The sequence below is a fragment of the Antechinus flavipes genome, chromosome 3 (genome assembly GCF_016432865.1).
Source record: "Antechinus flavipes isolate AdamAnt ecotype Samford, QLD, Australia chromosome 3, AdamAnt_v2, whole genome shotgun sequence".
NCBI classification, from domain to species: Eukaryota; Metazoa; Chordata; class Mammalia; order Dasyuromorphia; family Dasyuridae; genus Antechinus; species Antechinus flavipes.
In genome coordinates, this window is record NC_067400.1 from 618,806,923 (window position 1) to 618,822,852 (window position 15,930).

At 56.9% G+C, this 15,930-nt stretch overlaps 1 protein-coding gene across 5 annotated transcripts in view; it reads left to right on the top strand.

Moving 5' to 3' along the window:
- The window catches only part of POU2F2 (POU class 2 homeobox 2), a 69,682-nt gene continuing 53,752 nt past the window's right edge, over nucleotides 1-15,930 (top strand). The window contains exon 1 of one of the 5 annotated variants that reach the window (XM_051989513.1): nucleotides 1-123. In XM_051989513.1, the coding sequence (XP_051845473.1) occupies nucleotides 87-123 (37 nt within the window). In that variant the 5' untranslated portion in view covers nucleotides 1-86. The remainder of the gene's footprint in view (nucleotides 124-15,930) is intronic. The other 4 variants (XM_051989517.1, XM_051989516.1, XM_051989518.1 and 1 more) reach the window with 4 other exon arrangements.

A 15,930-nucleotide genomic window follows, 5' to 3' on the forward strand; every position in this document is an offset into this window, starting at 1 on the left:
AGGAGCGCAGGCAGCGAGCGGGAGCGGGAGCGGGGGGCCGGCGGCGGCGGCTCAGCCAGCCCCTCTGAGCCGGGCAGCTGACGCGCATGGCGGAGACAGCGGCGCCTACCGATGGAGCTAGAGGTGAGGCGCGCCCTCCCCTTGCTGCCTGGTCCCCCCCACCCCCCCACTCTCCTCCGCCTCCTCCTCCTCCTCCTCCTCCTCCCGCTCCCCCTCGCCGCCCCTGCCCGTGCGCCTCCCCCCCCCAGCTCCATTTAAAAATCTTTAAAACTTTGCATATTAATATCCGCGCTTTGCATAATCTGCCCCGCGCTTTATTGATTGCAAAGCGGGCTTAATGCAGCCGCGCGGCCCCCGTGGCTGGAGAGCTGAGCCGGGAGCCGGCGGAGGCGCCTCGCTCCGGCTTCTCCCCCCCCACACCCAGCCCAGCCCCGCTTCTCCGCCTCGCCGGGGCGCCGCTTTTGGGGGCGCGGGGGGAAACGGGGGGCAGCCCCTGCCCCGGGCCTCCGAGGCCGGGGCGGGGGCACCGAGCAAGGGGGCAGAATTGGGGGAGCAGCGAGAGCATTAGGGGGAGAAAGGGGGAGCAGACTTGGGGGAGAAGCGGGAGAATGGGGGGGCCAGGGGGATAAATGGGGGGCAGAAACGGTTTAATCGGAAGAAGGCCGAGAGAAGAAGGGAGGATCGGCAGCGAGGAGGGAGAAATAAGGGAGACGGGCGAAAATTAGGGGGAGAAGGGAGAGAGAAGGAGGGAGAATCGGAAAAGGGGGCGAATTAGGCAAAGGGGGAAAAGGCAGAGAAGTAGGGGAAGAAGGAAGGAATTCGGAGAAGGGAGAGAGAGGGGAAAAGGGGAGAGCAAGAAGGGGGGAAAGAGAGGATGGGAAGAAGGGAAGGATGGAGACGGTGAGAGGCAGAGATGGTCGGGAAACAGGGGGGCTGGGAGGAGGAACAGAAAGAAAGAGGGAGACCGAAGGAGAGAGGGAGTGATGCAGACGGGGGCTGGAAGGCAAAGGAGGGGAGGAAGGGGTGCATCTGGAGAGAAAAGGAGAGTGGGGACAGCGGGAGAGCGGGGAAGGATGGGGCGAGAGCCGAGGCTGACCGAGCTGGAGAGACCGGGAGAGCAGACAAGGAAGGGGGGATGGAGAGGGAGAGGAAACACAGGAGAAAAAAGAGTGAGGGGTGCTCGGAGAGAAAACAGCAAGGGGAGAGAGAGCTGGGGGGGGAGGGAGGCTGGAGAAAGAGAGGAAGGTCTAAAAAAGAAGGGATGATGGAGAAATAGAGGGAGGGAGGGAAGGGGAAAGGGGGAGGGTGGGAGAAAAAAGGGGGAAGGGAGAAGGAGAAAAGGAGGGAGGGAAAGAAAGGGGGAGATGGAGAAAGAGCGAGAGAGGAAGAGAGAAAAGGGGGATGGGAAAGGGGAGGCGGTGGAGGGGTGCTCTAAAACAGCAGGAAGAGGGGGCAGGAAAAGAGAAAAGAGGGAGGAAGGAGAGTGGCTATGTAGTGGGGAGACTAGCTCCCCAAGGCAGAGGAAAGGGAGGGGGCCAGGGATGCCCAGTCTGGACTCAATAAAACCCCAGAGCTTGACTAGAGAATAAAGAAACAAGGGTCTCTGTCCTCCCTTAGTCCCTCTCCTAGACCCCCGCCTCCTAACAGGGGAGTTGGTGGGGGGGGGGGTAGGTTTTTAAATCTTTATTTTAAAAAATCCCTGTCTAAGAAGAAGGAAACAGAGAGGAAGGAGACATAAAAGGGAGAATGGGGTTGGGGAGAGACTTGGGTTGTATGGGGATTGTCTCCTGTGTAGGGTTATTCAGGGGGTCCGGTGCTGGGTATGTGGGGGTCTGGTTATTTTTTGGTGAGGGGTTTTCTCAGTATCGAGGAAGGCATTGAACATTTGGGAGGCTATTTCCTTCTTGGGTGCTTTGTACTTAGTAGGCACTTAATAAATGTTTTTGAAATCGAATTGGACTGTTGGGGGGTGACTGATTTTTTTTTTTAATGATAATGTCAGAGGATATGGAGGGGGCTGTTTCCCCCCTCCTAGATATTCCGTGTGTGTGGTGTGTGTGTGTGTGTGTGTGTGGGCTGTGTGTGGGGGGGTGCTGTCCTTTTAAAGAGGTACCAAAGCATTTGTGTGTGTGTGTGGGGGGGTGATTTCTACTTAACTGGAGTACTGATGAGGGGGTTTGTGTAGGACTTCCCCCCCTTTTACCTGAGTGCAAGGATGGATGAAAGTATCAGGGGCGGTGGGGGTTGGGCGTGTGTATATGCAGGTTGTTTGGTGGGGAGGGCTCACAAGGTGTGCGAAGGAGGGGTTAGTGTTAGGAAGGAGCTACTAGTGGGTGGAGGCGGGAGGGGCATTTGTGTGGCCGAGGGTGTGAGGGGGATCTGGGCGAGGGTGCCAGTGCCCAGGTGGGATGTGTGTGTGTGTGTCTGTGCCAAGGAGTTTCCAGAGCACAAGGGCTCCGGCTGTGAAGGGATGTTCCCAGGGTCTTGGGGAGGGAGCCTGGTCTCCTCATCTGGGGCATCGGGCCACGAGTGTGCAGAGATGTGTGTGCCCCGGGTATTATCGGGATCACGCCGGGAAGCCCTTTTAGGGGTGTTTGCTGGTGAAGGAAAGGAGGGGGTGGGGACTGGAAAGAACGAGATGGAGGGAACAGGAAGGAGAGTGGTGGTAGGTGTGGAGAAAATAGGGGGTTAATGAGCGGAGGTGGGGAGCGGGCTGCGGGAAGGGGAGGGAGAGCTAGGGGGGAGTCCCTTTGTCCGGAGGGAGAAGTGAAAAGTTCTTGATGAGCCTGGCCAGGGCCCTGCCACATCCCTTCCCGACGGGTCTCTCCCTCCGCTGCCTTGAGATTTTCCCTCCTCAGCCCGTCTTTGTGTCACCCTCTTTTCATTAGCACCCCTTTCTTCTCCCCTTTTTTCTTACAGTTCCCACCACCTCTAATCACTGCAATTTCCTCTTCTCTCTCTCTCTCTCTCTCTCCTCTCTCTCTCTCTCTCTCTCTCTCTCTCTCTCTCTCCCTCTTTTTCTGTCTCTGTCTCTGCCTCTTTTCTCTTTCTATGTGTCTCTCTGTCTCTCCTCTTTCCTTGTTTCTCCCCTGTCTTTTTTTCTCTTGGTATCTCAGTCTCTTTCTCCTCTCTCTTCTCTCTTCTCTCTCTCTGCCTCTGTCTCTCTGTCCCTCTCTCTTTCTCTTGCTCTCTCTCTCTCCCCTCCTCTCCCCTCTCTCTCCCCTTCTCTTTCTCTCTTTTTCTGTCTGTCTTTCTCTTCCTTTCTCTCTCTGTCTCTCTCCCCCTCTCTCTGTCTCTCTTTTCTTTTTTTCTTTCTTTATTCCCCCCTCCATGATTGGTCTCTTCACTCTTCCTATCTCCTCTCACTCTGTCCCTTTCTGTCTCTATTCTTCTCTCTCTCTCTCTCTCTCTCTCTCTCTCTCTCTCTCTCTCTCTCTCTGTCCCTCTGTCTCTATTGCTCTTTTTCTATCTCTGTCTCTCTGTCTCTGTCTTTCTCTCCATCTGTCTCTCTTTTTCTCTCTGTCTCTCTCTCTCTCCCTCTCTGTGTCTGTGTCTCTGTCTCTCTTTTCTTTCTTTCTTTCTTTCCTCTCCCCCCACTATGGTTGATCTCTTCATTCTTCTTATCTCCTCTCACTCTGTTCCTCTCTATCCCATCTCTCTCTGTCTCACTCTCTTTTCTCTTTCTCTCTGTTTCTGTTTCTCTCTTTTTCTCTCTGTCTCCCTCTCTCTGTCTCTGTCTCTCTTTTTTTTTCTTTCTTTTCTTCCCTCTCCCCCTCTATGGTTGGTCCCTTCATTCTTCTTATCTCTTCTCACTCTGTCCCTCTCTTTCTGTCTCTCTCTCTCTCTCTGTTTCTGTTTCTCTCATTTTTCTCTGTCTCTCTTTTCTTTCTTTTTTTTCTTCCCTCTCCCCTCTCTGTGGTTGGTCTCTTCATTCTTCCTGTCTCCTCTCACTCTATCCCTTTCTCTCTCTCTGTCTCTGTCCCTCTCTCTGTCTCGCTGTTTCTGTCTCTCTCTTTTTTCCTGTCTCTCCCTCTCTGTCTCTTTTTTTTTCTTTCTTTTCTTCCCTCTCCCCCTCTATGGTTGGTCCCTTCATTCTTCTTATCTCTTCTCACTCTGTCCCTCTCTTTCTGTCTCTCTCTCTCTCTCTGTTTCTGTTTCTCTCATTTTTCTCTGTCTCTCTTTTCTTTCTTTTTTTTCTTCCCTCTCCCCTCTCTGTGGTTGGTCTCTTCATTCTTCCTGTCTCCTCTCACTCTATCCCTTTCTCTCTCTCTGTCTCTGTCCCTCTCTCTGTCTCGCTGTTTCTGTCTCTCTCTTTTTTCCTGTCTCTCCCTCTCTGTCTCTTTTTTTTTCTTTCTTTTCTTCCCTCTCCCCCTCTATGGTTGGTCCCTTCATTCTTCTTATCTCTTCTCACTCTGTCCCTCTCTTTCTGTCTCTCTCTCTCTCTCTGTTTCTGTTTCTCTCATTTTTCTCTGTCTCTCTTTTCTTTCTTTCTTTTCTTCCCTCTCCCCTCTCTGTGGTTGGTCTCTTCATTCTTCCTGTCTCCTCTCACTCTATCCCTTTCTCTCTCTCTGTCTCTGTCCCTCTCTCTGTCTCGCTGTTTCTGTCTCTCTCTTTTTTCCTGTCTCTCCCTCTCTATCTCTTTTTTTTTTCTTTCTTTTCTTCCCTCTCTCCCCTCTGTGGTTGTCTCTTCATTCTTCCTATCCCCTCTCACTCTGCCCCCCCTCTCTGTCTCTCTTTCTCTCTGTCTCGCTCTTTGTCTCTCTCTGTCTCTCTCTCTTTTTCTTTCTGTTTCTGTCTCTCCTTCTCTCTGTCTCTCTATTCTTTCTTTCTTTTCTTCCCTCTCCCCCCTCCACGGGGGTCTCTTCTTTCTTCCTATCTCCTCTCACTCTGTTCCTCTCTTCTTTCTCCCGTTTCCTCACTCCCACTCCCACTTGAACCGTCTCAGGAGAGTGATTGATAGACAAGGCCCACGACATCGCCCTGGCCCTTCTCCGGATGTGCCCCAGGTGTTGTCACGCTTGCCCCTTGGACTGTTGCCTCCCTGGGCCTTGGGCAAGAGAGCTCGGCCCCAGAGCCCCGCTCCTTTGGCTAAGGACCACTTGCCCGCATCCTTTCCCGGGGGCCTTGGGCTGATGTTTATGGGAATTCAGCTGCTCCCCAGCGAGAGACCAAGCTAGCCAGAAGGAGCATAGGGAAGTACGCCCGTCCCTCCCTGGGCTGAAGCCAGGAGGCCCAGGAGAACGCGGGTCACAGAGCGGGGCGTGGATGTGTGGATGGGCACGAACTCGGGCTGTGGGGATAAGAAGGGCCCGGAATTTACTCATTCCCATTCCAAAGGTGCTCTGGGCCATGGGGGAAGAGGGCAGAGGGGACCCTCAGATGCAAATTTGCTGAGATCCATTTAGAATTATGGAGCAGGTGGGCGAATTACTGAGGGGTTTCAGACAAATAAAGTCCTCCCCCCATCTGGGGGCCAACCGGGAGGTCTGTGACCCTCATTCAAAGTCCTGGTCTGGCCCTGAGGAAATGAGGGGTCCCCAGGGGAAAGGCCTCGGGATTTGGGACCCACTGAGACTCACACACCGGCCAGCTTGTCGTCCCCTGGCAGCCGTGGTTCTGGATTTGGGGGCGTGGGGAAGAGAGGGAGCCACCAAGAGGGGCTCACAACATAGGGGCTCCTCCCCGGGAGAACAAGGGGCTGTGGATTCAGACGCAGGGCAGACAGGTATGCTAATAGGCCTGATGGAAAGTGAGCTCGGCTGGGGGGGCAGAGGGCAGGGGCTAATTTGGAAAAAGCCAGCTGCGGGAGGTGGGGGGGGCTGATGTCTGGGGCCAGCGCCTGTGCAGGCCAGCCCACGATCCCGGCCCCTCCACAGGCGGTGACTGGGGCCCCGTGGGGGCCGGGCTCGGAGAGTCCGGTGGAAGGCCTGGGAGTGCAGGGGCTGAGCTTGTACCTGTGGGGGCGGGGAGGGGGCGGCTGTGGGAGTCGGAGCTTTGCCTCGGCCTTCGCAGGGGAGAGTTGTGAGCCGGATTCTGGGCCCGGCGCGGGCAGGGACCAAGGGCCGGTTCTCCGCCCAGCTGGCGTAATAGGCCTGACGGGCCTTTAGAATGGCCTCTGTGCTTCTGGGTAGAGACACATGTGGATGTGCTTCTGGGCCCAGGCAGCCTTTGTGGAAGAGGGGAAGTCTTGTTCTAAGTCGGCACATGAAGAGTTGGCCCTCCCTTCCCTGCATCCCCAAGATGCGGGACCTTTTTGCCCTAGTTAGGGCTCTGGGACTTAATTCCTATGTGACCTTCCATCAATCCCTTACTGCTCAAGTTTTCTAGTTCTGACATCCCCTCTTCTAAGCTCCTTCCCAGTCCTGACATTCACTGGTCTAAGCTCCCTCCCAGTTCTGACACCCCCTGTTCTGTTCCCCCCCAGCTATGACATCCCCTATTCTAAGGGCTTTTCTATCTCTTACATCCCCTGTTCTAGGTCCCCTACCAGCCCTCGACACCCCCTGTTCTAAGGGCCCTCCCAGTTCTGACACTCCCTATTCTAAGGGTTTTTCTATCTCTTATATCCCCTGTTCTAGGTCCCCTCCCACCTTTGACATCCTCTGTTCTAAGGATTTTTCTATCTCTTATATCCCCTGTTCTAAGGGTCCTCCCAGTTCTGACACCCCCTGTTCTAAGGGCTTTTCTATCTCTTATATCCCTTGTTCTAGGTCCCCTACCAGCCCTGACATTTCCTGTTCTAAGGGTCTTCCCAGTTCTGACACCCCCTGTTCTAAGGGCTTTTCTATCTCTTACATCCCCTGTTCTAGGTCCCCTACCAGCCCTGACATCCCCTGTTCTAAGGGCCCTCCCAGTTCTGACACCCCCTGTTCTAAGGGCTTTTCTATCTCTTACATCCCCTGTTCTAGGTCCCCTACCAGCCCTGACATCCCCTGTTCTAAGGATTTTTCTATCTCTTACATCCCCTGTTCTAAGGGTCCTCCCAGTTCTGACACCCCCTGTTCTAAGGGCTTTTCTATCTCTTACATCCCCTGTTCTAGGTCCCCTACCAGCCCTGACACCCCCTGTTCTAAGGGCTTTTCTATCACTTACATCCCCTGTTCTAGGTCCCCTACCAGCCCTGACATCCCCTGTTTTAAGGACCCTCCCAGTTCTGACACCCCCTGTTATAAAGGCTTTTCTATCTCTTACATCCCCTGTTCTAGGTCCCCTACCAGCCCTGACATTTCTTGGTCTAAGTTCCCTCCCAGCCCTGACATTCTAAATTCTGTGTCCCTCCCTCCCAGTTATCATATTCTGCATTCTAAAGGCCCTTCCAGATTTGATGTTCTAGAATTCTATGACATCTAGGTGTGAAGTGGTTAGGAATCATTGATTCTGCAGGCCCTGCTTCAGGTCTCTTCTCCGGGCTCTGTGAAGCCACCTTCTTTGCCTGGCTCTTTCCCAAGGCCCTACCACCCTGCGCCATCTACTCTAATTCTTGGCGTGGCCTGGGGCCAGTGGCAAGAGCTTTTCTTCCTATTGTACAAATGGAAGAAAGCACTTGTCCAAGACCTCGTGGCTATTCTAGCAGTCTCAAGGCCAGCGAGGGCCAGAATGATCGAGGGTCTCCTTGTCTTTTCCCCTCACCAGGAGCTGTCGCTCCCCCCTAGCCGGCCAACTGGCTGCCCAAGGCCACCCATTACCAGCTCCGTTGTGTTGGCTCCTCTGCCCGCCAAGGGACAGCCTCCTTCAGTGGTATCCCAGGTCCACGTGGTTACAGAATCCCAGGATTTAATTAGTGCTGGAAGGCATCTCCAAAATCATTTGGTCCAACTCCTCTGCTGCTTAAAGAGAGATGGCTGAGGTCCAAAGATGAGGGACCAACTGGTAGGCAACCTCAGGCTGGATGGGAGGGAAAGGAGTGAGAGCTGGCCAGAGAGGGTCCTTATTTCCTCTTCCTTCAAGGCCCAAGGCATCCTGGGCCAGGCCTGGAGGTGTCCTCCCCAGGGCACTCACCAAGAGTGGTCGCCTCTCCCTGTTCTGGTCTATCAGCAGTGGGCCTGGCACGGAACCCCAGACTCAGGCCTTTGGAATGGCTTTCCACTGCTGCCCGATTAGGTCTGGATCCCAGAGTCGTCGAGGCTTGGGCAGAAAGGATGAGTCTTCTTGCCTTTGTCTCTCCGGGGCATGTGGCCCTCTGAGAGTCTAAGGGAGGCCGGTTCGGGGACCAGGTTCAAAGGCCATCCATTCCTCCTTGTCTCCCTAATTTCTGCGTGGTCCCAGGATCTCTTTTTTTATCCCTGTCTCTTGCCTCCTGACACTAATCAGTCATAGGAGGACCCTCGTTCTACCTGTGGGTGAGGGAACGGGTCAGAAGTGCCCCTCCTCCCCTCCCCGGATGTATAGATCCGTACATCCAAGTAGGAGTCCTTAGAATGATTCAGGTTGGCGTGGCTCTGGGTCTCTCAGTGAGAGTAGGCTGGGGTCCTGGCGTGCTCATTCAGCAGTCCTACCAGACAGAAAGTCCTCCATCAAGTTGCCCCAGGCCTATGGCCGTTAGGACATCCGGTCAATTGAGAGAGAGAAAGGTACTTGGGGTAGAGCTGGGTCTGGAAAATTCGGGAATTGGGAGTTAGCTGCAATGGGCCAAGGAGGCCCCGGGTGCCAGGAGGAAGAGCGTGGACTAGCCTTGATGATGAAGAGAGACATTCTGGAGTCTGTAACCAGTGGAGGCGGCATCGTGGAGCCAATGGGGGATCGAGACCAGGGAGCTGACCTTGTGTCTTATTGCGGGCAATTTCCCACACCGACCTTACCATCAGTTTCATTATTTGTAATATAAGGGATTCTGATTAGATCATCTTTAAGGTCCCTTTCAACTCCCCAACATCCTGTGCTATCCAGTATGGAAGAGTGTGGAAGGCTTGGGTCTTCCTTAATAGCCCTAACTCGCTGTGTGATCTTAGGCAAGGTCCTGCCCCTTCTGAGCCTTGGGTCTTTTTCCTGTGAAACAAGGGGACCATGTGTGATGGTTTCTAAGTTTCCCTTTACCCTGACGGCCGGCCATTTTAAACCTCTGGCTTTCATGTGCCTTTGGGTTTGGAGTCAGTGGGACTCAAAGTAATATCTTTGGAAAAATCCTTTTTTTTCTCGTAAGGCCTAATTTTCTGTTTTTGTTCAATGAGCGGCTTGGACTAGACGATCTCTAAGATCCTTCTGAGAGACAGTGTGGTATAATGGTTAGAATGGGACAGGATAGGGCGTTCTTCAGGAAGGGCATGTCCCTTCCCCACCTAGGTCTTTCCCCTAACTCCTACTTCCTCAAATGAGGAAACTGTACAGATCATATCTAAGGCCTCTTCTAAAATCTATGATTCTCTGATCCTTTCCATTTCTGGTATATGTTCCGAGAAACATCCCAGCTCTTTTGTTCGGTTGTTCTATGTTCTAAGGACCCTTCCAGCTCTTGATCTGATAATCACTGTCATAGATGTAAGTCTTCTGTTTAAACAGAGCTGCACACACAAAGGAAGGAATGGCCCACCAGCCCCCCGGGTGCCAGAACCCTTAGAACAGGGGTCAGCAAAGTAAGGGCAGATTGGGCCTGCCGTCTGGTTTTGTGCGGCCTAAATTTTTTTTTAAACATTTGTAAATAAAGTTTTATTATATTTGAAAATATAAAAACAATCTAAACTTCAGGCTGGCTCGGCTTGCTGGCCATAATAGAGACAAGTTCTGGCTGGCCTGGGTCCGAGGATCTCCCCCAAAGCCAATGCTTTCTCTCCCAGGTAGGCTTCTCGTAGTGTATGGCAGAGATCCGATGGAGGAGCCCGGACCTAGAACCGGTCTCCTCCAGAGGGAAGTGTGGAACCCAGGAGGCTTCCCCCAGCCATAGGGACATTCTCTCCCCATAAGCAGTCGGGGGAAATCCAGGCCCAGCAGCGTCCCGTGCCCGAGAAAGGAGTACATGTTCACACTCACATGTGTATGTGTATTATATATATATGTACACACACACACACACACACACAAACTCACATACGTGTGCCCCCAGACACAAAGCACAGACCACTCTGGTGTACCAGGCCCCTCAGTGTCCCGTGCCCGAAGAAAGGAGTACATGTTCACACTCACATGTGTATGTGTATTATATATATATATGTACACACACACACACACACACTCACATACGTGTGCCCCCAGATACAAAGCACAGACCACTCTGGTGTACCAGGCCCCTCAGTGTCCCGTGCCCGAAGAAAGGAGTACATGTTCACACTCACATGTGTATGTGTATTTTATATATATGTACACACACACACACACACACACACACATTCTCTCGGGTTTCGTGCCATCCTCAGGGATCCGCAGACCCAGGTCACAATCATACCCACAAACCCCACGTAGTCCGGCCTAACCCCAAAGGCCTGGAGGTGCCCCCTAGATTCTCTCACTAGCACCTGAGAAGTCACCCCTGGCGTGTCCTGAGATAGGGTGAGCTGGGCTCAGAGCTAAGGGTGCCGGCTGCGATAGGTCTGCCCCAAGGTGGGCAGAACCAGCCCTCCTTCTTCCCTGGGGGCAGGAGGGGTGGACAGCTGCAGCGGGGGAAGGGGAAGGGGGAGGCAGGCCCTCTGCGTGGGGGGATTTGGCTGAAATCTCTGCATGTGCCCAGGATGGTTGTGTCTGTTGCATTGTGTCAGAACCGGGTCCAGCCCCACGCCTGGGGCCTTCAGTGGGTCTGCCTGGGGGGGGGTTACGTCCCTCCGCAGGAGTCAGGTACGGCGACATCCCTGTGTAGGACCCGTGCGTCCGGGCGCGTGGCCGGGAGCCTCTCCGTGCGGGGGCGGCCGTCCCACGGTCCCCCAGATTTTAGCGCGTCTGGGCCTGGCTCGGGGCCTGCAGACGTCGGCACATCTGGAGTCTGGGAGGCAGAGCCTTTGTGCGGCCGTCGCCATCGGTGCCTGGGGGGAGGGGGGAGCGCGTTCAGAGGGCTGCCTGGCCGCCTGTCCACCACGGGCCTCTGTCTCTGAAGGGATGGAGGGCAGTCCGGTGGGGAGCCGTCTTGTTTCTGGGGCCCTTTCTGCCTGGATCTCCCCGCGTCTCCGGAGCCCTTAGCATGTGCCGTGCCTTTACACGTGGGCCCCGCATCCTTTGGGGTCTGGGTGAGTCCCTGGCTCTCGGTGTGAACCTACAGCTTTGGCAGGGGGTTGTGGGTCCTCAGAGCCTTCCATGATGCTTCTGGTTTTAAAGGCGGCTCCAGGTCTTTTGGGGGGCTGCCTGGCTATTATCGTGTCTCCTTATCTGTCCATCAGCTCTGCATATTTAGGCGGTTCCTGTGACTTTTTTGGATGTTGCTGTGACTTTCATGGGTCTCCTTGGCTTTCGGGTGTTGATGTGACTTTCAGGGGCCTCTTTGGCTTTCGGGTGTTGATGTGACTTTCAGGGGTCTCTTTGGCTTTGGGGTGCTGCTGTGACTTTCAGGGGCCTTTTTGGCTTTGGGGTGCTGCTGTGACTTTCATAGGCCTCTTTGGCTTTGGGGTGCTGCTGTGACTTTCAGGGGCCTCTTTGGCTTTGAGGGGGTTGATGTGAATTTCAGGGGTCTCCTTGGTTTTGGGGTGTTGTGATTTTCAGAAGTCTCTTTGTCTTTGGGGGGGTTGATGTGACTTTCAGGGGGTCTCCTTGACTTTGGGGGTGTTTTTCTATCTCCCGGGAGCCTCTCCAAATTTTAGGGTACCCGAGTCTTTGTTTCTGTGTATTTTGGGGGACCCCCATACTTTTCCACTCGTCTGTCACTTTTCAGGCTGTTTCCATGGATTTCCAGGGGACTCCCGAGCTCTCCGCCTCGTGCCCCTGCATTGTTCGGGGGTCTCTGAGTGGCTCCGTCTGTCTACAATCTTTTGGGCATCCCAGCCTCCGGGCCGTTGCAAAGTCTTCCTTTATGGCTGGAGTGGGGGGGGCTTCTATCAAGGGCAGGGAAATGGAGGGACTTGCTTTGTGTTCCCCCCAGAAGGGCCACGCAGGGTCTGCGGGCAGGGACGGCGGGTGACTCCCCCCGGCCTGCAGCCCCCTCCCCCCTCCTCCTTCCCCCATGACCTCTGCCGCCTGCCAGCCCAGAATACATATTTATCAGAGAGTCCACAGGGGCTGCCCTTCCCCCACTGCTCCCCTCAGGGCCCAAGCTGCCCGGCTGTGGAGAAATTAACCCCGTGACACAGGAGAGCGGCTGACACCCGCCCTGCCCGCTGCGACACGCGCACACAGGCGCACACGTACACACGTGGGGGAGGCCGGGCGAGGGGGGAGCAGCGGGGGGCACGGGACAGACAGAGAGGGACAGACAGACAGACACTTAGGGACACACAGGGATAGACCGATAGACTCAGAGACAGACAAACAGACAAGGGACAGCCAAGCAGACAGACACAGAGACAGACAGACAGACACAGACAGACAGACACACATACAGGGACAGCAGGGGCAGACACACACACAGAGACAGACAGACACACACACACACACACAGGGACAGACAGACAGGGATAGACAGACAGATACAGAGACAGACAGACAGACAGACAAGGGACAGACACAGAGACAGACAGACAGGCAGACAGACACAGAGACAGACAGACACAGACAGACACACATACAGGGACAGCAGGGGCAGACACACACACAGAGACAGACAGACAGGCAGACAGACACACACACACACAGGGACAGACAGACAGGGATAGACAGACAGATACAGAGACAGACAGACAGACAAGGGACAGACAGAGGCAGATAGACACAGGACAAACAGACAGGGGCAGACAGACACACAGAGAGACAGACAGACAGGGATAGGCCGACAGATACAGAGACAGATAGACAAGGGACAGAGGCAGACAGATACAGGGACAGATAGACACTCAGGGATAGACAGACAGACACAGGAACACAGGGACACACAGACAGACACACACAAAGACACAGACACGCACTCATACACTCTCCCCTCACAGCACTCCCCCTCCCTCCTCTGGAATGGCGTGGGCAGACCTGTGCACAATGGCCCAATGAGCGCTCCCTGCTCATGGAAAGGCCCGTGTGTGATAGAGCATGGCGGACCTGGGCCCAGACCCCGGCCCAGACCCCGGCCCCGGCCCAGACCCCAGCCCAGACCCAGGCCCAGACCCAGGCCCAGACCCCAGCCCAGACCCCGGCCCAGACCCCGGCCCAGACCCCAGCCCAGACCCCAGCCCAGACCCCAGCCCAGACCCCAGCCCAGACCCCGGCCCCGGCCCAGACCCAGGCCCAGATCCCAGCCCTGGCCCAAGCCCAGACCCCAGCCCTGGCCCTGGCCCCGGCCCAGACCCAGGCCCAGACCCCGGCCCCAGCCCAGACCCAGGCCCAGATCCCAGCCCTGGCCCAAGCCCAGACCCCGGCCCAGACCCCGGCCCAGACCCCAGCCCAGACCCCGGCCCAGACCCCGGCCCCGGCCCAGACCCAGACCCAGACCCCAGCCCAGACCCCGGCCCAGACCCCAGCCCCGGCCCAAGCCCAGACCCAGGCCCAGACCCCAGCCCAGACCCCGGCCCAGACCCAGACCTTGACCCAGGCCCAGGCCCAGTCACACAGAGGTGAGCCTATGTCATTCCCAGGGACGTTCTGCACGTGGGAGTGACCACATAGGAGCCACAGTGACAGAAGACCTGACGACCACCAAGCTTCTGGTGCGTCCACGAGGGAACTTGCAGGAGCACCCACGCTTGGGGGCAAGTGTGGGGCCACGCGCGGAAGTGCGCCCCCTGTTTGCCCCACGTGTGTGCGGTCCCCGCGGCCCCCCTACCCCCCCTGCCTGTTGCTCAGGCCCCGGAGCCGGGGAGCTCAGTTAGACAGAGCCTGGACCTTCCGTGTCTCAGCCATGGGCCCCCCAGGGCAGGGGAGCGGGCGAGGGGCCCGCGGGCTGGGGAGGACTCCTGGAGGAGCCGGACCTTGAAGGGCAGGGGGAGGACCTCCAGAAGTGAGGGCCGGGACCTCCCCGGCTCAGCCCGTGCAGCGGAGCCTCCCTCTGCAGCCTGGCTGCGGGCTCCTTCCTGAGCCTGCTTATCGATAGGTTAAGTGGGAGGGTCAGGGTTATTGACCATCCGATTAGGAGCTTGTCAGATCAATTCCCCTTTCGTCTCGTCCTCCGCTCTGCCCGCCCTCCCTGCCTCCCGCCTCTCCCTGCCTGCTCGGGCAGCTCCGGGCTGTCTCCTTAGCCGGGGCCCCCTCCTCCCCTTGCCCCGGACCCCTCCCCCCCGCGGGGGCTCGGCCCTGTCCTTCCCCCCCAGCCCTGCCCGAGCCTGGCAGTGTCACAGTCCAGATGGGTCGGGTGGTGGGCCGGGGGCAAACACTCAGGCCCAGAGAAGGGGGGGCTGGGTCAGCCACACAGTGAGCCGGAAGCTGGACCGGAACCAGGAGCCAACCTCTGCCGGCCCCCGGGCAGGAGAGAACGCGCTGGGGGAGAGGCGGCCCCGGGCCCTGCCCTCGCCCTCCCGAGAACCAGCAGGCCCTGCCCTCGCCCTCCCGAGAACCAGCAGGCCCTGCCCTCACCTTGGGGAGGGACCAGCAGGTCCCTTCCTGGCTGTGCTCCCTCTGGCCCCGAAAGTCTCACTCCTGGGCCCCGTATTTCTACCCTGTCACCTCCCACCGGCCACAGAACAGGCCCCTTGTCCGTGGGCATGGAATGGAGCCGGAGCCACCATGTTGCGCTGGGACATTCTCAGGGGGCGCCCGGCCCTGAGCCGTCCTTGTGCCTTCTGGGACTGCTTCACCCTCTGAAAATGATGGGCTGGACCCAACCGGCTCCATGGCTTTGGCATTCCACATGCTGACCCCCTGCTCTAAGCCCCCTCCCAGCCCTGATGTCTCCCTGCTCTAAGGCCCCTCCCAGCCCTGACATCCCCTGTTCTAAGCCCCCTCCCAGCCCTGACGTTCCCCACTCTAAGGCCCCTCCCAGCTCTGACACCCCCTGTTCTAAGCCCCCTCCCAGCCCTGACATCCCCCATTCTAAGCCCCCTCCCAGCCCTGACACCCCCTGCTCTAAGGCCCCTCCCAGCCCTGACGTCCCCCATTCTAAGCCCCCTCCCAGCCCTGACACCCCCTGCTCTAAGGCCCCTCCCAGCCCTGACATCCCCTGTTCTAAGCCCCCTCCCAGCCCTGACGTCCCCCATTCTAAGGCCCTGCCCGGTTCTTGCTCCTGTGGTCCATGGCTCCGTGCCTTTCTGTATTCCCTCCGTCGTCCCTGAGGTTCCCCAGGCTCCCCGCGGGGTGGCACCCCCCGTTCCAAGCCCCCGCCAGCCCTGCTCTTCTCCGTTTGAGAGTTGTCTGTCGTGACATTTCGCGGTTCGTGCCTTGCTGTGTGACTTTAGGGAAAGCTCTGCCTCTCTGGGCCTCAGTTTCCCCTCCTTGAGGACCCAAGGGGCTTGGGCTGGAAGACCGAGAGCTGGGGAATCCCCGGCCCCCCCGCTCCCCCCAGCTGCCGTCACTTACAGCAGTATTGACGGCCCGCGGTGTCTGGCCGTGTTCTACACTCCGCGCGGCTAATTGTTTTGACTGGGAATTGGCAAGGCGATTAAACGCCATCGATTTCCCCCCGCGCGCTGCATCGATTTTTAAATTTCCTATTGATCCCGGCCCTAAATCTCCTTAACCAAGACCTCACAGCGCAGATGACAAGCCCTGATTAGCTCCCCCGCCCCTCGAGAGAGCCTGGGGGGGGGGAGACAGGCCCATGTTCCCGATTGTCCCCCCCAACTTCTCAGTGCGAGGTGGGGGATCCCACTGAACCAGCCTGGGAAAACGAGGCCCCCCGCCTCTTCCCTCCGAGCCCCCGCTCTCCGGGCCCAGTGCTTGGGGATCATCCCGGCCCCTCGTGTAACAGAGGGGGAGACCGAGGCCCAGCGAGGGGAGGCGCCT